We start from the raw sequence: 23,799 nt of genomic DNA on the forward strand, positions 1-23,799 counted from the left end.
CATCCAGTGAAACTGTTAGGAAGACAACGTGAACATTTTATTTGTACTGTACAATCTGCAGATTCTGACAGAAATCTTCAACTATCATTTGAAGCACCGCTCCTCTCTAAAACAGCAATAAGGATCATTATTAGGCCATTTGTAAATAACAAAATAACTTTATAACTTAAAGCAAAATTGGGAAACGTAAAGTCCGAAACAAATCTTTATATTAAGAGCCATCAGTCAAACAATACTGTTTGGTCTGGGTCTAAACAGAGCGCGTTGTGTGTGACGTCTTCTTTTGCGCCTGCGGGACACTTTGAGGGTTCACACTGGAGCGCGTTTGCTGTCACATTTTATTTGTAGTGTGAACAAGCAGACAAAAAAATCAGATTTGATCAAAAAATCGGAATTGAGCATTAAGACCTGCAGTGTGAACGTAGCCATAGACACTGTAAAATGCTGCTGTTTGGCCCTAATCTGAAGACGTTTGCTTCTGAACGCTTGAGGAGAATAAAAGCATTAAGTCTCTCAGGGTGTAGACAGTTAATTATTACCGCCTAGAATCAGAAACAAGACCACTAAAGATGTGCTCATTTGCTACACATCGATGTTATTTATCGTTGATCTCAAAGGAGCTCATCTCATAATTAAATACCTTTTAATAGGAGCGAACTCCTTATAAGAGCCATTAGGTGGTGTTCATTTCTAAACTTAGTGATAGCTCTATTCTATCTGAGAAAATAAAAAGTTTTACATTATTTTTTAAGATAACTGTTTTTACTGAAACCCACTGAGCAAAAGGATGTTTACACACCTTAAACTTTGATTTAATGAATTAATGGATATTTAAAAATGTTTCAATGATCAGCAATTCATGCAAAGGTTAAAAAGCGCGGAAATCAACCCTGTTCTACCTCTACTTTTAAGTGCTTAAAGATGAAAATTTTTTCTGGCATTTCTGCTCAAAAAAGCAGATTTGATAGGGTCAAAAGCTGTGGAAGGATTACCAAGCCCTTATTTTGACAACTCGCGTTTGCAGTTTCAAGAAATAACTTTCAGTCTTAGACCATTTTTCTGTGGGTTTGAATTTCAGCATCTCACATCTGGCAAACTCCACACACACATGTCTCTATAAAATATGAGTAGAGTTTTATAAAAAGAACAGGCCTCAGTTAGCGCGTTAAATGCTAAAGTTCATGACAGCACAATTAGAAAAACACTGAACACATATTACTTGTTTAGAAGTGTTTCCAAGAAAAGGCTTCTTCTCTCTAAAATGAGCACTGCAGCACAGCTTAGGTTTGCAAAGTAACATCTAAACAAACCACAAGACTTCTGGAACAATGTCCTTTGGACAGACGAGACCAAAGTGGACATGTCTGGTCATAATGCACAAAACCATGCTGCTGAAGGTGGTTCTGCAAGCTACTGAATCATGGGGTGGACTTAGTGTTTCACAGGACTCTCGACAGTCTTTTTCATATAAGTATATATACATTTATGGTGTGTATTACTTATTTCATTCTAATTTTGCTCTCTTCTTCAGTCTACTCCCGAACGTGCTTTTCTCTTACACTCAGTTCTCTTCCGATTTACCCGCCTCCTGAAGCTGCTGGTGCAGCAGCAGCTCCAGTCTGTTCAGGTAGCTTTCAACCCCTTGTGGAGCCACTCTGAGGAGGAGGCCTAATATCTGCAGACATCTATGGCCACCGCCCAATCTGTTGCATGCTCCATTCATTTCACGCACTGCCAGAAGTGCTTTGTAATTATCCTGATATTGATGAAGGCTGATTCCAGCAGGTAATCGCTGGCAGTTCAGCTGTTTTTACGCATCTCAGCAAAATGTCTCTATCCATTACCAGTGGCAAATTAATTTCCACTCAATGGCCATACTCGTTGATAATCTCTGAATCAGTGTGTGTGTGTGTGTGTGTGTGTGTAAGAAGAACGATAAGTAATTCCTGTCAGAGCTCTGAACCATAGCATATAACTTGCTTTACCCCACACTGTGGGTGTTAGCCTGACACTACATAGTACACTCTGTGTTTTAGTCTCTGTGTGTATTGACTATTGGTTAAAGTAACAGTTTTTAAATGCTGCAGGGGTGGAAATGTTGTTCATTTTCTTTAATATTATACAATTACTCATTTTAAACAGTATGACTTTATTAATAACCAAGTGCTAGGAAGACGGGCCTGAGAATGGAAAAAGAAATTGATAGAGGAGCTGGAAATGGGAATAGGAACAGTAGTGGGATTTGAAATAGAAATGGGCATGGAGAAACTGGAATAGACTGGAATGATAGTGGTGTAAATGGGAAATGAAGTAAGCCAACTGGGAGTAAGGACACAAAAGACAGGAATATAAATGGACTAGAGATAGGAAAATACACTCACTGGACACTTTATTAGGTGCACCTTGATAGTAAAGGGCTGAATCACCTTTTGCCTTCAGAGCTTTCTTACTTGTTTGTGGTATAAATTCAGAAAGATGCTTCCAAGACTCATAAAGACTTAATGTTTAATGTAACTAGACTCAGTGATCCAGATCGTAGTTACTCTCTGGTCCTTATGTGGTATCATGAGTCTCCACAAACAACAGAAACACCGACCAAACAAAGTGAAGCTCAGAGCTCTGCTCAGGAGCTGAATAAGCATTTTCTCCATTCTGTTGTTCACAATGAACCAGCTGTATGCTAAACAATATGCAGCATGTCAAGGTCACTGTGTGTGGCCCCAGTGGCCTAATGGATAAGGCACTGGCCTTCTAAGCCAGGGATTGTGGGTTCGAGTCCCATCTGGGGTGATTTCCAGAAGAGTGGCGCAGCGGAAGCGTGCTGGGCCCCTAACCCAGAGGTCGATGGATCAAAACCATCCTCTGCTAGCACTTTTAGACAGAAGCTGGATTAGAAATGGTTCCTCTTTGCACTCACTGGCCATGTCTTTAAATCTTCACAGATTTAACAAGATGCTGGAAACATTCCTCAAAGATTTTGTTGGAGGCCTATCTCCCCTCACCACACTCCCTGCCAGTGACTGATGCCCTCAGGGGTCGGTGCGTTGGTGGTTCTTGGTGTCCGGGGCTGGGCACTCAGGTATGTACCAGCTCACTCCCGCTGACTACTTGGCGGTGCCTGTTGCTCGGTCAGGCCGTCGGGCCTGTGGCTCGGTTCACTCTGGCACAGCTGGCTGCCGGCAGAGCCGGCGGGCATGCCACTGCAGCCCCCTCTGGCTTCTGCTCCGGGGCTACTGGGTGACCCCTCATCTGGGGCTCTCCTCAGCTCTTCCCAGGAGGGAGGCACGGATGCCCCTCCGGTGGTCCTCCTTGGGCTCTCGCACTCTGGGGCCTCTGGATGTCTGGAGCCTGGATCTCCTCCATGCCTGCTTCATGGGGACAGGGCTATGGCTCTCTACATCCTCTAGCAGACCGTTACATGGGGAAACCTTTTGAATACAAGCGCGCTGATCCACACAGGTGTGCACACGGGTGTTCACTGTTCATAGACATAAACTACAGCTTTATTGGCTGCTATTTCCAAGCACATCATGCGCTGTTGGTCCTGCGCACAACAACATTCAATATTTAGTATTTACTGCTTTTTACACTTAGCTAGATTAACGTGATGGTGTTGTGTTTAGTATATTGCTCTGGGTTGTTTTTGCTTGTTTTCTCTTCTTTTTCTCTCAACAGGTGATCCAGGAGATTTTTTTTCTCTTCTTTCTCTTTTTAAGTGCCCTTTCTCACTGTCCCTCTTCCCTTCTGTTTTTCTTTTCCTTCCTCTTTCTTTCTCCCTTTCCTATCCCTCAGTCATGTCTGTCCCATCTGTAACAACTGAAAATAAAATAAAATAAATAATAACAACAAAGGTCGCTCAGATGGACCAATACGGCAAGGCCATGATGATCCATTTGGCAAAGTAAATCCATTGGGTCTCCTTGTTGGTCTTCAGACAACAATTCTGATGGCTAAAGAACCAAATGGGACAGGCAAAAATATATATATATATTTTGTTGACATGACTGCATCACACAGTTGCTGCTGATTTGTCCGCTGCACATCCACGATTATAATCTCCTGTTCCACCTCATCCCAAAGGTGTGCTGTTTGACTGAGATCTGGTGACTGTTCGAAACCTGTTTGATATATAAAAAAAACACAAAACGAAGCAACATGTGCTGAAAAATAACACAATGAGTTCTAGGAATTATTCTCAGCTCTTCTCGTTTAAAGGTATCCCTGTTGAATTGACACAAACACAAATATGAGTGTCTCTCATGGCCATGGATGTTCGCTTGGCTCCACACTTCACTTGAGAGTCCTGTAAGTATTTGGCAGCGCTGCCTGATACCGAGCCTGTTTGAGGAAGTAACATGCTTTGATGTTTACAACAGATTTATCAGGACGGGGCTCAGATGTGTTTCAGTGGGATTTGTGCTCATATTCAAGACTTTCTGCACGCTCAACACGTGTCACACATGTCTGTGGTTGGGATGATTGCTTTATAGGAATGATACTCATCTCAACTATGTATCTGAGGCATACAGACAAAAAAAAAAAAAGAAGCACAGGCATCATTTCCTTAAAATTTGCAAACTAGAAACAAACCCCTCTAAACTAAGAAAAACAGCATCTCACAGTTTATTTGGGTTTCAAATGTCCCAATATCAGAGCTTCTACTCAGAAGAGAGCAGGAAAAACTTTGAAGCTGATGAATAAGATTGTGCATTAAAGAAATCTATGAAAACTAATATTTCTGCTCCCGTTTTCCCCCTCAAATCTACACTTTATTAAACATGAGGAACTGAACCACATTTGTATGTCAGTTTTGGCGTTAAGGGTTTAAGGTTATGCACACGTTAGCCCGGGGGTGTCAAACACGTGGGCCAAAGGGATCAATCTGGCACGCTGGTTCCACAGAAAGTCATTAATAATTTCAGTTTTGCAGTAATGTAGACAGTGAGGGTACCTGGACCCGGGGTACAGAGTATGTTTGGGGTGTGTGATTGTGTGTACATGTCGATGTATGTCTATCCCTACGTTGGGTGAGTGTTAAGTATTTGTATATGTGTGCATGAGGGTGGGAATGCATGTTTGTGTCTGTGTGTGCCTGTTTGTCTGTGTCTATATGCCAGGTCAGGCCTTAGACTCCACCTCTCTGGGAACTCCCAGGCCCTCCAAAGTATGGAGGCCTATCTCCCCTCACCACACTCCCTGCCGGTAACTGATGCCCTCAGGGGTCGGTGCGTTGGTGGTTCTTGGTGTCCGGGGCTGGGCACTCAGGTATGTACCAGCTCACTCCTGGTGGCTACTTGGCGGGGCCTGGCACCTGATGTTCAGTCAGGCCTCTTAGGGGGCCGTCGGGCCTCCGGTCTCTGGGCCTGCGGCTCGGTTCACTCTGGCACAGCTGGCTGCCGGCAGAGCCGGCGGGCATGCCAGTGCAGCCCCCTCTGGCTTCTGCTCCGGGGCTACTGGGTGACCCCTCATCTAGGGCTCTCCTCAGCTCATCCCAGGAAGGAGGCACGGATGCCCCTCCAGTGGTCCTCCTTGGGCTCTCACACTCTGGGGCCTCTGGATGTCTGGAGCCTGGATCTCCTCCATGCCTGCTTCATGGGGACGGGGCTATGGCTCTCTACATCCTCTAGCAGACCGTTACATGGGGAAACCTTTTGAATACAAGCGCACTGATCCACACAGGTGTTCACTGTTCATAGACATAAACTACACCTTTATTGGCTGCTATTTCCAAGCACATTGTGCGCTGTCGGTCCTGCTTACTACACAACAACATTCAATATTTAGCATTTACTGCTGTTTACACTTAGCTAGATTGATGTTGTGTTTAGTATTTTGCTCCGTTTTTTGTTTTGTTTTTTTGCTTGTTTTCTCTTCTTTTTCTCTCAACAGGTGATCCAGGAGATTTTTTTTCTCTTCTTTCTCTTTTTAAGTGCCCTTTCTCACTGTCCCTCTTCCCTTCTGTTTTTCTTTTCCTTCATCTTTCTTTCTCCCTTTCCTATCCCTCAGTCATGTCTGTCCCGTCTGTAACAACCGGAAATAAAATAAATAATAACAACAAAGGTCGATCAAATGGACCAATACGGCAAGGCCGTGATGATACATCTGGCAAAGTAAATCCATTGGGTCTCCTTTAATTCTGATGGCTAAAGAACCAAATGGGACAGGCAAAAAAAAATTTTTTTTTAAAAAGTAATGTAGACAGCTGTGCCGGATGTGGTGAAACCACACAGCAGTGCAGCTTTGGGGTAAGCTGTTTAGAAGTTTAGATTGCAAACAAGTAAAATATAAAATTTTATAGCGATAAAAATTTTCTGTGACCTGCAAATTCGAAAAAAAAAAGACAAAAGGCCTTAAAACTTGAGCTTAAAAGCCTGAGTGTGGTTTTTTATTACCCACATACAGAAGGTATTCGACCTCTGACCTTTGCTTCAAGCTCAATATATTGATCTGAAGGTGAAAGTGATAATAATGTCATAAAGATCTGTTTAACTCTGCCATTGTTTGTATTGACAGCATACAGACATATAGTATAATATATAAGGCTTCTAAATATCACATTACTTTATTTTTGACTTTGTTATGTTGCTGACGATCTGCTGGAGGTTTCTTCCTGTTAAAAAGGTGTTTTTCCTTCCCACTGTCACCAAAGTGCTTACTGGTAAGCAGTCATCTCTCTGTTATTGAAGGGTCTTTACCTTACAGTATAAAGCAGCTTAAGGCGGCTGTTCTTGTGATTTGGTGCTGTATAAATGAAATTAAACTGAACTGAATAACAATTTGAAACTTTAAACAAAATAAACTTGAAATTTACCCACATAAATAAAAAATATTATGTGTTTTAATATAAAGTATATTAAAAGGGGTTCAATAGGGCAAATAACAAGAGCCTACATTTTTGACTTGTTTTTACTACAAACTTACTATACATATATGTATATAGCTGCCTTGGTGTAGGTTTGCACTCTCAGAGTGCTTCTTGTTCCTTTTGGTGGTTCAGTGAAAGTTAATGCTAAAAGTGTTGAGTTTTGCACAGCTACGATGCCACTTGCAGAATCAGACTAACATCAGCGCTGCCTTAAAAAATTATTCTTTGCCCTCGTGAACACGAAGCAGTCATTTTGAGTCAAATGCATCTTAATTGAATAAAATCAAAGGTTTATTTGTTTAAAAAAATGGTTTTTAAGGAAAATATGCTTGGGATACACTGGATGCCTACCAGTAAAGTTAATCTCATTTTGACCAGTTTCCATTACATTTAACGTTTTACAGCATGAACGTTTTTTTCTTTTAACTAAAACTAAACTGAAAATAGATGTGAAAAAACATTTTGAACAAAAAACAGAGATAAAATATCTTTAATTTTAGTTTTTGTTCATTTTGGCCTTTTGACGCAGGCGTGTTTATTGAGATTTTGGATCACTCTACAAACTTGAGTTAATGATGTTCAAGAACTTCTGTGTTTTTATTTTACTACCTGTACTGATTTTCTCAAACCCTGCCTCTGAGACAGGCCCTTCACACTATAATTAAGATAATAATTAAAAAGACGAAGCTAATGAAACTAATGAAATCTAAATATTTGAAAACAATAAAAACTAAGGTAAAAATAAGAATATCCACTCTGGAAACTAAACGCAGCTAAACTGAATTAAATACAAAAACTCAAAATGAAATAAAAATAAACTACTAAATTACAATAACTCTTCCACATATGTAACATGATTACACAAAAATTTCTATGTAATCTATGTAATCAAATTAAAAATTAAGTTAAATACATTTTGTTCATTTTCTGAGCGCAAAGGAAAGTCACTTTTTACACTTCCCAAAATTAAAAGGGTTAATATCTCAAGTTTTCATGATATTTCCTCAATTTTATTTTTATATTTAAACCTTTTACATTTTAATTAAGTAATAAAAATGTAAATGAAATAGATTTAAATGTATATTTATATTTTATTAAAGTACTTTCTCTGAGTTTTGGCTTGTAAGTCTAAATTTTGCGACAATAACCACAAATGTTGACACCCCCCACCCCCCGAGTGAGCTGCATTTGAAATAAATGATCTGTCCATTTCCTCTTTTTGCCCATTGCCAGTACATACACATCATAACATGTGTTTATCCCACAGTCTGTGCATCGCAGGATCAGCGTGTGCATTATGGGCTCAGTACATTAAGTGTAATATGTGTGACTCATGGTGTAAATGACCACTTACACTTAAATACAGCTTGCTGTGATGTATTGTGGTGTACTGGAGATCCCCCTCCACCAGCAGCGCTAGGGGTAAATAAATACCCCTTAAAAGAATAAATGAGCTTGAGCAAAGTGGCCCTTTGAGTCCCCGTGTTTGTGGAGCAGCCATAATGGATTCTTTAGAGCCGTGAATGGTTTATAGGCATGACAGCCATGTTTCGGCACGATGGGCTTATCCCTACGCAAGGCGCTAAGGATATTAGGGAATCAGCGTAAAGCAGCATGGAAATGATGACTGGAGCAAAGCCTCAACTCGCTGGTATTATAAGCCCTCGATTCTCCAGCACTCCATCCTTAGGAAAGAAGGAGGGGGGAGGGGGGGGGCGGACTTGGTAAAGCTCCACAGTGTGATATCCTCCATTATTTCTTGCTCCATCGCCGTTTTGGCTCTACAATTAGAAGGATGTCACTCAATCTGGGGGATCGGGCAAATTGAGAGGAGGTCAGTGTCGCCTATTGTGGCATTTCCTTTTCAAGACGGTGCTGGAATCCCTTTTGTCCATATGGAGGAGCTGGAAGACAGCCAGCACTCTAATGCCTGGCACTGAGTTGCCATGCATGACAACTGAAGCCCATAACGTTCCCTAAATTAAATCCTTTTACTTTAGTTTCAGGGCAGATTTGCTGTTTTCACACCAACTGTTAATGTTTTTTTTTTAATTATTATTATTAACAAAGTGAAACAGATACATTCTCTACTTTCTGCACATTTCAGCCCATTGCATGGTTTACCTGAGTCCACTGTGAGCTCACCAAACGAATATCTCCACCCAATCCACCCACGGTGGCTCGCTTGTCAAAGGCAGGCCACAACAGAAGGATGATTAATGTCCCACCTCTCACGCCCCACTGTGAATTAGAGACCACAGGTCGAAACTATTTTTCTTGGTGAGCAGGAGCACGCTCGTGGCGAAAAAATGGGGCAAACACTGTTTATCATCTGCCTGACGACAGCCCTCCTCGGGGCAAATTAACCATGCGGCCATATCGACTGGCACGGGCCGGGAGTCGGTGCCCCTTCACTTTGATTAATCTCCCCGTGTTCCTGTTCCAACTCTATCAAAGTAATCTAAGTGAAGACACACAGCATTGATCTGTAAACACAGCATATTACTGTACTGAAAACACACAAACACAAACACACAGAGGAGACAGGACCAAAATTACTGCAGGTGTGATTAGAAAAGGAAGCATTTTGTCTCATTTTTGATGATAAATATGTAGGATAATGAAGGGTTTTCATACATTGTACTGTAGTGCTACCTCCAAAGTGTTTACATGAACCGAGACACCGGCTTCTATTGTCTTGCCCGAACTCTTCCTCTTTGGGATTTTCTTTGGACAACAACAAATGGGATTATCTGGCTACAATAAAGTAAAGCTTAATTAGAAATGTTGCATTTCAGATTTGAAAATACAACAAGGAATAAAGGGTACGGGCATCAATGGATAACAGATATCTAATTGATTAAGTTAGAAATGGCATGCAGAGGAGCTAGGTGGAGGTGGGTTGCAAAACAGTCTGCAGAGGCATCAAGGTATGATATGGAATGGCACTGAGATTGCTTGCTGTGCCGCATGAAGACTCCAGTATATCCACTGGTAACGTCATCATACAGCCACTTCTATTTATGTTCACCATTAAGGTGCGGGTATCCACTGCAGTATTCTCCTATGGGTGTTGCCACTCAGACAGTAACCCTACATCAGCACTGATATAGGATGAGAAGAAGTCAAAAACAAGCCAGGTTACAGAAATTGAGAGTAAGTATTTGCACATACAATCATGTGAAAAAAAGGCTTTTCACAGGACTGATGCAGTCCACCCTCACCGCTTCCACCAGGGATTAAGAGGCTAAGTAGCAACCAACTAATCAAATACACTTGATTAATTGATAGTCAAGTGTGAGCACCTCTTTAATAGCAGAGGTTTGGGAAGTTTGTGGTTTGGAGCATTCAGGTGTCAGTTAATACCAAGGAGGAAAGATATCAGCAATGATGTTAGAAAAACAACCGGACATTTCCACACAATTTAAAGTCCATCATTCTGAAGTGAGAGAGATTTATTCACCTTTGGAAAAAATTCAAGACAGTTGCCAATCTTCCCAGGAGTGGGCATCCCAGCAAATTCACTCCAAGGTCAGATTGTGCAATACTCAGAGAAACTGAGAAAATACCCAAGAGCTACATGTGCAACTCTACAGGCCTCAGTTAGCACGTTAAAATCAAAATTCATGACAGTACAATTGGAAAAAGACTGAATAAGTTTGACTTGGAACAGCTTCTCTCTTCTGCTTTTTTCCATCACTTGGCAGTAGGAACAGGAGTGTGTCCTTGGAGTAAATAAGCTGCTGTGGTCACAATGGGTTCAGGACTTCTTTGTGATTTTCTTCTATTTGTAATCAGTGGTTATGGTGCAGGCTTCCTCGATGGTCAATCACATTTTCTCCATATTTTCGGCGATGTGGTTTCTCCACTTTTTTCAGGGAGCGTTGCACCTTTCCTTGAGCTGGTCTTTCGCGCCATAGGAGCTTTGACAGTATCCGGTTTCTGTTCATTCGGCACACATGGCCAAACCATCAAAGTCCCCATCGTTGTAGCAACACATCTTAGGTTTGCAAAGTTGCATCTGAATAAACTACAAGACTTGTTTTGCAGTCACAGGACCTGGACACCTTGCAGTCATTGAGTTGAGCATTAACTCTTTCATATACCAAAGTATTGTAGAGTCAATGTGAGGCCATCTGTCTGACAGATGAAGCTTGACCTAAACAGGAGTCTTTGCAAAGGTCCGGTTGAAGTCCAGACCTCAACCTGACTGAAATGCTGTGGTGGGACCTTAAGAGAGCTGTGAATAAACCTCAGTGAACTGAAACAATGTTGTAAAGAACAGTGGGACAAAACTCCTCCGCAACAATGTGGGAGACTGATAAAGTCATACAGAAAACCATTACTGCTCGTTATTTCTGCTCAAGGTGGTTCTACGAGCTACTGAATCATGGGGTGGGCTGTAGAAGAGCAAACTCAGTAAAGGACCAGATATAAAGTGCAATCATTTCAAACGAAAACTAAGACCACCTGCTGCTCAGCAGTCACAGCAGAAAGCTGTGGTTCACCACACGCTGCTGTATGTGATGCATGAAAACCATCAGCCAGCACTCCCTGTGGGAAACTTTGTTTTCATCTCAACGTATGAAGTTCATCTACAAACTTGTGCGTCACATAATGTTGTGTTAATCCATCTCTGCTCCGGCTGCACCGCATATGCAAAACAATCTGCTTTACATGTAGCCGTGCCAGCACGTTTGGCAAGCTCTGGCTGAGCTTTTTTCTTTTAATCATTATTGTGTTATTTCTGATAACTCATGCGGATCTGCCGTTTTAAATCCTGTTGCATGACGCTGACAGCACAGCTCTCCATTTGGCACATGGCGCTCACATGGAGTTGAGCAACGCGTGCAACATCCACTGGCTCTGCGGGGGTCATGGAGGTCGCCCGATAGACGTGTGACCTGGATCCAAAAAACAAAACCAGCGGCAGATACATGGCGTCAAACTCTGATCCATTAAGTTTAAATATAGAAACAAATTTTCATTGTGCTAAAAGAGGTGGAGCCAAGTTTGTCATTTTTTAACCTGTGCACAAACAAGTTTAGAGTTTAAGGTTGTGTCAGTGGCTGCTGTTAATTTATAACACCCCCCCCCCCCCCCCCCAAAAAAAAAAAAAATCAGCAGGGATCGCTCCAGAGTGCCAGATCCCTGCAGACTTGTAGCTGCACCATGTGGCTGGCATGCTCGCCCTGCAAAACACGAGCTTTCAGTGAGGTGTGACTTTTTAGGATATGGACCGCTGCTCAAGAGAGAGTTTAGAAAGTGGTGTAGTAGAAGTGGCCTTTATAATTGTTTTAAAATGTTCTGCTCTCACTGGAATGTACCCTTTTTTCCCCTTTCTTCTTCTTTTTTTTTCTTTTTTAATTCGCCTCGTTTGTCATTTCGGGCAGATTATGCAGCTCTGTGGTTTTGCTGTCATGCAGCTTGGATTATCCTGTTCATGCTCTTCTTTTGCTTTTTGTTATGCTTTAAAAAGCTTTTTCTTTTACTTCACCAACACACATGTCAAGATTTATCTGGTACAAAAACAAAGTGTGCGGTAAGAACGTGGTACCATGGTGCCACAGGCACAAACACAGGACCTTTTTTTCAGTAAAGTTCTAGCTTAGTGAAAGAGTAAATTGTAAAAACACCTGCAAGAAGATGTATTTTTTTTCTTACCAGATGTTGTTTTCATATTCGTGTTAATGAAATAAATCCTTTAAAGTTGGGGTACAGCCATGAAAATGATATATAAAACAGGGAAATATTTTCTGTGTGTGCACAGTTAAACTTGAGCTGCTACCAACATAAACTTGGATAATCATAACACGAACTAATAAGTAATAGGAAAGGTGTTTCTAAGAATTGTTGGACACTTTCTGAGGAAGTACACTGAATGAACCAACCTAAAAGAGTCACAACAACAAGGTTGAGTTGATGCCGAGGTTTTCTTAGTATTTGACCTGTATTTTCTTTTCTAATTATCTGCGCACCTATTTTTACCTTGCTGTATCCTACTAAAGACAAAACTAGGAGACCACACAGATAATGCAGTTTAAGCTAAATAGAAATATAGAGCAGCTAAATGTTTACAAGAAAAAAAACACATGCTGCAGGCCCATTTTAAACAATTAGCCCAATGGTAACAGATTTGTTTTCTCTTAGGCCCCGCCTCTAATACGCTACCTGTTTCCTACACAGATGAGGAAGAAGGAGAATCAACCACACAGAGTGGGAGGGATCATCATTGCATATTAATTAATAATTAAGGAACTGCAAAGGAAAGGTTTACCAATCTATGATTAAAATATTTCATCAACATTACTGGTAACAACAACCTCATCTACCATATCTTTATCTCCAAGAAACTCTGTAAAAGATAGATAGATAGATAGATAGATAGATAGATAGATAGATAGATAGATAGATAGATAGATAGATAGATAGATAGATAGATAGATAGATAGATAGATAGATAGATAGATAGATAGATAGATAGATGGGGGAAAAGCTCCAGTAACATGAGACTGTACTCTAAGCAGAAGGAAGAAGCCCAGTGGCTAGTGAGTGTCAGAACCACTGTCTAGGATGAGACAACAAACATCCTTGAGTACATCAGAGTACATCGAGCTGGACTGATAGCAGAGAGGAATGTCTGTCCTGAGTATGGCATGAAAATCCAGAGTTAAAAATGTGATATGCCCCCTCAGGGTGGTGAAGAATTACCATGCTAAGATCCTACTGGTCTTCCAGATACAGACAGACAAACTGATGATGGCTAACTAACCAGACATAGTAGTGGTGGAGCAGCAGAGGAAGACGGCCACAGTGATAGATAGTAGCTATACCAAGTGACAGCAACATCAGGAAGAAGGAACACGAGAAGCTGGAGAAAAACAAGGGCTCAGAGAAGAGCTCGAGAAGATGTTGAGGGTGAAGTTACAGTGGTCCCAGGGGTAATCGAAGCACTCAATGCAGTGACCTCAAAACTGGGTGAGTGGCTCCAGCAGATCCCAGGAACAACATCCGAGATCTCTGTCCAGAAGAGCGCAGTCTTAGGAACGGCAAAGATAAAGCACAGGACCCTCAAGCTCCCAGGCCTCTGGTAGAGGACCCGAGCTTGAAGAATAAAGACCACCCTTTTTATACATATATACACAAACAGCTGATAATCATCTTCAAATAATGTCAATTTTACAGCCTGAAATACAAACTACTGACCTAAATTTCTTATTTGTTTGGCACAGTTTTGAGGTCTACACTTTATTCCCTTTGCTAAAATTACTTATGCCTCACTCATACTATCAGCATCTAATTCTTGGTGGGATGTATATTATGCCATATTTTCAGGGGTAATTCTTCTAAAATTGTAAACTGTAAAGACACCAGCAACATTCATCTACATACATAAATCAGGACATTGTTTTAAACAGAAAAGGGCTGCAAAGAAACTAAAACAAACTCCTGATTTTAGAATTTACACTTCTAATAACGTTGTTGTTGTTGTTTTATTAAGCGGACAGAGTTTATTTTATTTTATTTTTACGGATTACCGCACGTGTTTCTGACGTAGACAACTTCCGCCTCGGACGTCACCGCTGTCAGCAAAGATGGCGGCGTCCTGTGTGCGGACCGTGGGCTCGTTTCTGGGGAAATGTATGACATGCAGCTCGAGTATAAACACAGTCGCCACGCAGGTAAGCCAACAGGTAGAATTAACGTAGCGTGTGACATTTTAACGCGTTATTTCACCTTTAACGCACGCGAATATGTTTAAATAAAGGACGAAACTGCCTCGTCCTTGAGTTAGCGGCTTCTAGCAGGGTTTGTTAGCCAAATCTCCGCTGACGGATATTTAAATTAAGAACCTGTCACCACGTCTGTAGTTTCATGAATGTGCCACAGTCGTTGAGGTGCTTTATGTCAGTTTACTGAGCTCTTAACTGTAATTCGGCTGTGTTATCGAGCTGCCCTGGATATTTGTCTGACAATAATGGCTCTTTTCCCCCCGTCCCCAGGTGCTGCTGAGCAGGCAGGTATGTGTGAGCTCTGCCCTGTGCAGGAAGAACCTGGCGGCCGCTGGACCGGAGAAGTTCACCCTGGAGTACATCCAAAAGCAGGTGGAGGAGTACGAAATCGGGAAACGCCACCTGGCCAACATGATGGGAGAAGATTCCGAGAACTTCACCCAGGAGGACATCGATGTAAGTTCGCTTTAATTAGAAAGAATTTGGCAGCAGCTTCTAAAGCATCACACATAGGCAGGATGCTTTATGTGGGAAATAAAGGATAAAAAGACGAGAACGGCGAGGTTTTCATGTGATTTTTTTTGCACCATTTTAAGCTTTGAACTGTACATGACATAGTTGGGGATTTTCAGCACTTCTTTAGTGAGTCTTGAGTACTTGACAGTGGTGTTTGCAAAGGTATCTGCAATTGATGTAGGTCAGGAGCTGGCCTGGGCAGGGGTCACTTAATTTTGGCACTTGCGAAAAGAAAATATAGAAATATAACTGCAAATCAACAGAAAGCTGGCGTGAGTGAGTGATCTCATCTGGCTTGGAGTGTGAAAGTGATGTTTGTGTAGTATCTGAAATCTGCCCCAGCACTCTCCTCTCTTGTCTTTTCTCCTGCTACTGGGAAACGCAGGTGACCCTAGACTAGGGCTGCCACAAACAATTATTTTGATAGTCGACTAGTCACGGATTATTTTTGCGATTAGTTGACTAATCAGATCATGCATCCATTGGACGTAAAACGTACAGCTTATTGCATCAGCATGTGTCTGCTCTTATATAACTATCATTAGCTTAAAGCTTGAAGTGTTTAAGGTCTGTGCTAACTAAAAATAAAGAGCAGATGATAGTTTATTAAGCTTTTATAGAAATTTGCAGATTGTCTCGGTGGAGTTTAATAAACTCAGCCGTCTGCTCCTTGCTATCTAAAATATAACAGGACACCGGAGTATATTCTCGACCATCTCACACTTCTGATGATCAGTTGTCTGTTTGACGTTTATTCAGCTGTGTAAAAACTATAACTTTAATCTCAGACAAACTGATTTACTCAGGAACAAAACAAAAAACTGAAAAAAATCAAACAATAACATTTTTAAGTTATCTAAGTGACTTATATATCATGTTTAACCTGAGTAGTGAAAGACGGCGGTGGGTTTGAAAACGATTTGCTGGGAGGTTTTTCGCAGCTCTAGTGAGCCTTGAACCCCGGCTAGCTATCAAGCTAGTGGGTAACAGACGTCTCTGAAAACGTCAGAGCGCTTTTGAAAATATGTGGTGTCCTGATAAACTGAGCAGATATTTGAAGTTTACACAGCTACATTCTCGCCTGAAAATATATTAAACGTTTATTTTGTGACCCAGAAAGAATAATAAGAGTAATATTAAAACTAACTAGCTGCCGCCATTGTTGGAAACTGAGCAGGGCCGCGCTATGAATTCTGGGATAGCTGGGCCACGAAGGATACACTCGACCCATCCTTCAAATCTGGGGAAAAGGAGGGCGCATTTTTCGGCTGCATTTGGAGGAGTCTTCGAATTTGGACGTAATCGGCCTACAAATGCGGCCTCAGGAGGATGCGGCCCTGAATTTGGACACAGCTACAATACCGGACACTGCTTCTTCTTCTTTGGGGTTTAACGGCAGCTGGCATCCTTGTACATGCAGTGCTGCCATCTTCTGTTTCAGTCCGTTATTACACAATTAAATCCTACTACTTATTCCTGCATCTTTCTTACAAAGCTTCAAACTAGAGCAGGGCGATATAACCAAAAATATTTATCACGATATACATTTGAAAATTTGCGATAACGATATAACTGACGATATAATTGACACTAGACAAAATACTTCACAACTCCACAACTTCATTAGTGCAAAAAACCCCATCAATGTATTTTCACTTAAACAAGCAGCTGTTTTTTTATGTGCATTAAAGTTATATAAAAATGTAACGGTGCAAATTCCTTGCTGACAGTTTAACCAAAAGGCATTTCCAGTGGAAACTGGCCGACATATCCTCAGCATAACCATGTTTAATATCCACAAAATTTAAAAAGAGGTTATACACACACAATACGGTAATATTAGGCGCCTGCCTACGATAGCCGTAATGCTCCGACAATCCATCAAGCGGTGCGGTTTTGTAGCTTAGCAAAGTCGTACTGAAACATTTGACAGATTTTCGAGCGCCGTGTACGACATAAAATCGTTTCGAGGGAAGTAAACACAACCAGAATTCATACATAAGGCACACGGGATTATAAGGGGCACTGTCGATTTTCAGAAAAATCAAAGGATTGATTTTAAGTGTGCCGTAGTTTCCAAACAACACGGTAATAACGACGGCCCGCTAGCATGCGCTATCAAAAATAGTGCTTTGTTGTTTATCTGACGGACGAAAGCTAAACCAGTTCCACACCACTGAAGTTGCAGCATTTTTACAAACCAATTCTGGTTCATCCGTTTCATTCAACGATCCACTTTCGCTCTTTTCATTCTGCGTCGCCGCCATGTGTGTATGTAAACAAAGGCACTGCGCATGCACGTTTTACCCATATTCTATCGCAATATTTCATTTTCCTATCGTTGCCCAAAATTACACCAGTATTACCGTGAACGGTATGATATAGCCCAGCCCTACTTCAAACGACGCGTCGACTATTAAATTAGTTGTCTCCGATTTTGATAGTCAACGTAGTCGTGACTAGTCGACTAATCGTGGCAGCCCTACCCTAGACAAAAGGCTAATCCTCACATCTAAGATTACAACAACCACCCTGCAGCCACACTTACTGCTGAACTACACACCTGCTGATGTCTCCTCGTGCTCTGTGTTTCCTGCTGCCATCTTCAACAGCCAGTCTTTTAACCTTTTTACACCCAGTTTTAAATGAGCGTAATGCCATCTCGTTTTGGGCAAAACTGCAGTCTTAGACCCAGATCTTTGCTTACCGTCCATCTGACATTTTCTTTCACTAAAAAGTGTCTAATCCCATTTGGATATGTGATCCCAGCTAATGAAGCGATTGAGTTTAAGGGACTGTATGTATGGCATTTGCTGACGTTCACTATATTAAATTGTGGAGTCTGTTTATTTTTTCCCACCTCTCTAGACATTAAAACCTCCAGATCCACTGAGCAGATGACATATTTATATCACATCTCAGTCAAATGCTCAGAAAGCCACTAAATGTGGATTAATACGCCACTAAAAAAAGTCCCAAACAAACTGTGGTTGACTCCTGTTTGTTTGAATTTCCTTTTTAGGAACATTTCTGTAAATTAAAAACAATAAATTTTGGAGTCTTTAGCAGTGAACAGTGAGCTGTAAATCTCTGAAATGCTGAGTTTGTGCGGCAGTGTAGATTCCTACTGTAGCATGGTGGCTTTGAATCCACCGTAGGCCATCTTTGGTATGTCGTTCCCCCTCACACCATCCTATCTGGCATTGCAGGCAGAAGTTTGATGCGTTTAAAGCCTCCACTCTTTGTCAGGATCATTAGCGTCGTTTGGCTCCACGTGCAGCAGGCAGGTGTGGCCGCGTCTGTCTAATCCACTGCATCATTGCTATTAGCAACGCCCTTAAATGCACCCAAAGCTTGTTTGTGATTTTTCTTTTTTTTGGCAATACATTAGCCCTCACTGCTCTAACCATTTAGCTCGATTTCCCACCCGTCCCTCGTCCAGTCCCCAGTGCCCCTCACAAATAATGAAGTGAGCTGTTTGCGCCAGGCTGTGAAAGCCGAAGCGACGGCCAGCAGCCTGGACTTGGATGCGTGGAGGGAAAGAGGAAAATTTGGGAGGACTGCAGAGGTGCATAGTGGGGCACCTGAGAAATCCCTGCGCTCCAGTTTGGAGTCCAGACTCTTCAGGTGTGACGGTGATAAAGACCCGGGGAAAATCAAAAGGATGTTTGCAGCCAGGAGGAGGAATTAATACAGAGCGCAGACCCAGAAAGGCCCAAAAAATCTCAGATTTTTTTTATTTATTTGGGTTTTTTTCTTTGTTCTGGGACTCTGGTGACTTTTTGAGCCAAATTTACTTGCAAGTAAACGAGCACTGAAACAGTTAGACAATATTTAATAGATTAATCATAAATAAATGAAACATTTTTAGGGAACTGTTTATAAAGTGCTTAGAACATTATCAGGTTAAACAAAGGCGAATAAAAGATGATTTCTGGTTTTAGAGGTAATAAGGAGGCTGAAAAAAGTGTCACTAACTGCAGTTCCTCTAATGGCCACGAGGCTGCTTCTGATAGTGGGTCAATCCCCACATCATGTTAAAATTTCCAACTAGGCTAGCTTCTCCCTTCATAGCAACTGTATAACTCATACATATGAATACAGATAAAGCTTAACTGCCATTAAAAAAAACATTCATGAAGTTTGTGCTTTAGTTTTGGTCGCGTTCTTGTTAGCGATGATCACAATTTTTGAATATTCAGTCATTAAATTATATATAAATTGTCCATGCAGCTATTTATGATCTTGAAGCTCATAGTTTGCTTGTTTTTAACTGGTTCCTGCTAAGATGTAACACACTGCTACAACCAAAAGGCGGCAGTAGTGTACCTACAAGCTGTTACCGGTAAGAACTGAAAAACAAAAATAAAAGTATGTACCAGTTAGAGATTATCTGCTACTGTACAAACTATATTTGAAAAAATAAAGGGAAATTGGGTCTACCATAGGCAGTAGGATTCCATCTTTTATATACAGTCTCTGGTCTTTAGTCTTTAGAAGCTGGAACTTGAAAAAATTTGTCTTATTTAGCTAAACTGATTTTTGAAAAAATTATACATTTGAGTACATTTGTGGCATCTCATGCAGCTGTGATAGTGTTAGTCGAGTAAACCTATATTAAACTGGCTGCATTGGGGGGGAATCCAGCACAGGACCCTCCCAGAACTGGAAGGCTGCTGAGTGCAAATATAATAGTTAAATATGAATTTCTGTCTTTGTATTTTTTTATCACAATTAATTGCTGTATTATTAGAAACTGGTTTCATGTAACGGACAACTTGACTCCATTCAGTTGTCAAGTCGGCTGTTATGGCAACTTTTACGGCAGGTTTCAGCAAGTGTTGAATTGTTTGACAATCTCAATAACTGAAGTGAGACAACTTTATCTTATTGGATAAACAGATACTGGCAAAGTCTAACTTTGAGAACATTATTTGCAGTACCTTACTTTCCGCACTATAAGGCGCACTTAAAATCCTTTAATTTTCTCAAAATCGACGGTGCCCTTTATAATCCGGTGCGCCTTAAGTATGAATTCTGGTTGTGCTTGCTGACCTCGAACTGATTTTATGTGGTACACAGCGCTCAAAAATCAGTCAGAAATGTTTTAGTACGACTTTGGTAAGCTATGAAGCCGCACTGCTTGATGGATTGTTGGAGCATTATGGCTATTGTAGTCAGGAGCCTGGCAGAGTAATCTGGGTCAAAAAACCGTCCTCTTCAGGTCCCGTTGCTGCTTTACCAGGTGTAACAATTAAGTTTAACATCCATGAAAACAGAATTTATGAAATTCAACAGAGTTAGAAGTTAGCAGGAAGTTAGCTCGCTAGCTTCTACCTAAACATGATATAGCATGTTCTGACTGAGAGATATCTGAAAGAATTCAAACTTACAGCTCTGCCATCACTTCCAACATAAATGAAGACAGAAAACTGAACAGCAGTGACTTTTTTAGGGTTGCTGAAGTTGGGCTAGCTGGTATATAATGATGTGCTACGCCATCGCTAGCGACACAGCTACGTTAGCATAACATAAACACAGTCAAGCTGGAGGACGAATGCTAACCTTTTTCCACTCAATAAAAGTCAACGGGAGACCTCACCAAATGCAATCGCATGGCAGGATGCTGTAAACAGACCAAACTTCAGTCAGGAGAACAACTGAGATAATCCATCCACAATATGAGGTTAGTCATTAATATACTGCAACAACATGGGAATAGAGCAGCTGTGAGAGAATTCAGCATTGGTGAATCAATGGCACAGAGGTGGAGGAAGCAAGAAGAAAAGGTTGACTAAAGTGTGACGTATCTGACTGTTTTGTTTCACTTAATGCGCCTTGTAATCCGGTGCGCATTGTGAATGAAAACAGACCGTTCATTGACAGTGCGCCTTATGGTCGTGAAATACGGTATATATTATTGCAATACTCGAAATATTACAAAATGTTAAAAAATCTCACAGATATTGAATCGTGCAGTGAATTTGTGAAGTTTTGAATCTTCACTCGTGGTTTTGTAGGTTTAAAATAACTCTGTTCATCTTCGTCTTTGATCTTTTCCTCCACTACTGTCTGTCCTGTTGCAGCTTCCTATTTCACCATGAAGTAAAAAAAAAAATCTTTGTGCGCTGTGGCTCTGCTAAGTCGTCTTTTCCCCTCTGTCACTCCGTCTTTCCCCCCTCGGGGAGCTCTTCCACATCTCTGTCAACTCTCTGGGGACACACAGGTGCGTCTTCATCTGTTCCTCGTCTTTCCCTTTTCCTCCTCCTTTTATTTTTTTTTCCTACCCTTTAACTTCTCCTCACTTGTCTTCCTCTTCCTGCCTCTCACAGCTTTAGCGCAGACATTTCCCTCGACCGGCCCCCTTTTTTCTTCCTACTTTTCCGTCGTTTTGACAACCTTAAAGGCAGCAACCTGCTCTCTCCCCGCAGCACCTGCTGCCTCGCTAATTGAACCGACAGAGAGAGCAGGACAGGAGGAAGAGTGCAGAGATGGTGGGATGAAGAGGGAGAGAGATGAGCAGGCTGTCTTGATGAGGGGCCTTTCTTCCCTCACACACACATTTCCAATGCCATCTGTAGCCCTGCTAATAACACACACAGCAGAGGATGAACTCGGAGTGAACTGTTAGACATCCACAGTGTCCTCTGTTCGCTGTCAACAAAGCCTAAACTTGTGCCTTTTCATGCTTGTTTTCTCCTCTAACTACACACACACACACACACACACACACACACACACACACACACACACACACCTTGCTCGCCTTTCCTTGAACCCGCAAGCAGCTTGCACCTCTTACTCTGTCACTTTGTTGGTGTGACCTCTGTTGTGTGGACATGTCAGCGTTGTCATAATGTGCCATCATCTCTCAAACTGCCATCTCCTTTTATTTATTTATTTATGTATTTGTTTGTTTGTTTCTCTGTCTTTCGCCCACAGAGAAGCATCACGTACCTTTTTCCCTCCGGCCTGTTTGAGAAGACAGCTCGGCCGCTCATGAAGGTAAGACTGCACGGTTTAATTTACTTGTTGGTTAAGCGTTTCTCTTTTTTCCCCTATTTACTTCCATTAACCTGTCGTGGCAACACCTTTTAAATTAGGCTATTGCTTCAAGGCTTTTTCACATTGTCAGGAATCTCTGTTTAAACAAAACAAAAGACAAAAATTGAATTTTACAAAATGATAAAATGCTCTGGTGAAAATTCTCATCTTTGTGTTGTTTGGGTCGGTTTCAACCCATTTATAATATGAGACTATAAAACAATAATCAGTGCCAAAACTGAAATCATAAACATACTGTGAGGTCACGAACACTGTCAGAGAGAAGTTAGGGGTTTCCCTCTTTACCTGTTTGTCTCCTTCCCTGAACAAACAGCCCCCTTTATCCCCACTGCTCCAATCTAAACGTCCACATGAAAAGGTACAGACATGTAAGGCATGTGCAGACCAACTCGGTTTAGTCGCTAGCTTTCACAGTACACATCTCCAGTTTGTAGCATGCAAAAATAAGCAGATTTACAATAAGCCAAGCTGTGGTTCATCATATCTGGACACAAAACATTAATATGGATGAGCCAGTTTCTGTGGAGGACGACGATGTAGATGATCAACCAGTGGACACAGATACGTCTGATTTTCTTTACCATCTATGATCTTGGACAAGAACTTCTCAGGAGGACACGTTCCATGGTGGGCACAATAAAAAGAAAAACAAAAATAAAATCTGAACTGGGACAGGGCTCCACTTTCTTCAAAACCAGTTTTTGTAGACGCCAGCACTGTTGTTTCATATTGTCCCAATTTTTTTTTTTTTGCCCTTTTCTTAAAGGAAATATGTAGTTGAAATATTAAAATAGAAAAGAACAAATGAAACAAATTTAGTTTAGAGATGGTCTGTTCAATTTACCTGTTTTTTTTTTTTTTTTTTGTCCTTTTTTTAAAGATTGAAAGGGATGTAAAAAACAAACAAAAGAAGCTTAGTGCTGAGTAATTTCTCTAATGTTGGTGGGTCTACAGTGGAAACACAAGCAGCAGTTTGATGGAACGCATCAGTTCTGGTGCTTTTATGATGAAATGTCCTTGATCTTTTCAGTTTGACCTCAGGTAGGTTGGTAAATTGTCTTGTTCACTGTGGTCACCAGTATAAATATAAACATCACAAGCACAGGTACTTGTCTGGTACATCAGTGAGTTTGAGGGGTAAACAGAAGCAAAAGATGGTTCCTGAGTAGAGCTCAGGAGTGGTGGCTTTTAAAGCTCTACACATCACCAGTTGTTTGATTTTATTTATTTGGGGTTTTTTTTTTACTGAAACAAATATGTTTTTATTTCCAGCATCCTGATGAAATCTTTCCCAAGCAAAGAGGTATGTAAATCTGCTCCTGAATGCATTTTTTATTCATTTTTTTTAACTGAGGGTTTCCAGAGCTGATTCATTTTCCTCTCCATAAAGCTGTCCAGTGGGGAGCAGACGGGCGGCCCTTTCACTTCCTGTTTTACACTGGCAAGCAGTCCTACTACTCCCTCATGCATGTGAGTACGGCAGTACAGCTGGAGCAGCGAGCAGCGCTGTCAGTTAAACCTTCATCCCCCTCAAATCCCCAGCTCTTCCTCACCTGCTCCCTCCCTGCTTCCCGCACCCTCGGGTCATATCCTATTCAGACAGAGTGAGTTGAAAGAAGA

General features: G+C 41.4%; 1 protein-coding gene and 1 non-coding gene across 3 annotated transcripts in view; both read left to right on the top strand.

Annotated features, from left to right (window-relative positions):
• Positions 1-23,799, top strand: part of mrps9 (mitochondrial ribosomal protein S9) — a 44,572-nt gene that overhangs the window by 7,683 nt on the left and 13,090 nt on the right. Inside the window, exons 1-5 of one of the 2 annotated variants that reach the window (XM_085448082.1) lie at positions 14,420-14,547; positions 14,869-15,054; positions 22,057-22,119; positions 23,452-23,482; positions 23,570-23,649. In XM_085448082.1, coding sequence (XP_085304208.1) covers positions 14,461-14,547; positions 14,869-15,054; positions 22,057-22,119; positions 23,452-23,482; positions 23,570-23,649 — 447 coding nt within the window. In that variant the 5' untranslated portion in view covers positions 14,420-14,460. Of the gene's footprint in view, positions 1-14,419; positions 14,548-14,868; positions 15,055-22,056; positions 22,120-23,451; positions 23,483-23,569; positions 23,650-23,799 lie in introns of those variants that run through there. The other variant, XM_085448081.1, reaches the window with a different exon arrangement.
• Positions 2,718-2,790, top strand: trnar-ucu (transfer RNA arginine (anticodon UCU)). The gene has a single exon. It is a non-coding gene; the product is annotated as a tRNA-Arg (tRNA).

The sequence above is a fragment of the Copadichromis virginalis genome, linkage group LG23 (genome assembly GCF_057382275.1).
Source record: "Copadichromis virginalis isolate Kocher_CV1m ecotype Utaka linkage group LG23, C_Virginalis_male_GT1.1, whole genome shotgun sequence".
Classification (NCBI taxonomy): Eukaryota; Metazoa; Chordata; class Actinopteri; order Cichliformes; family Cichlidae; genus Copadichromis; species Copadichromis virginalis.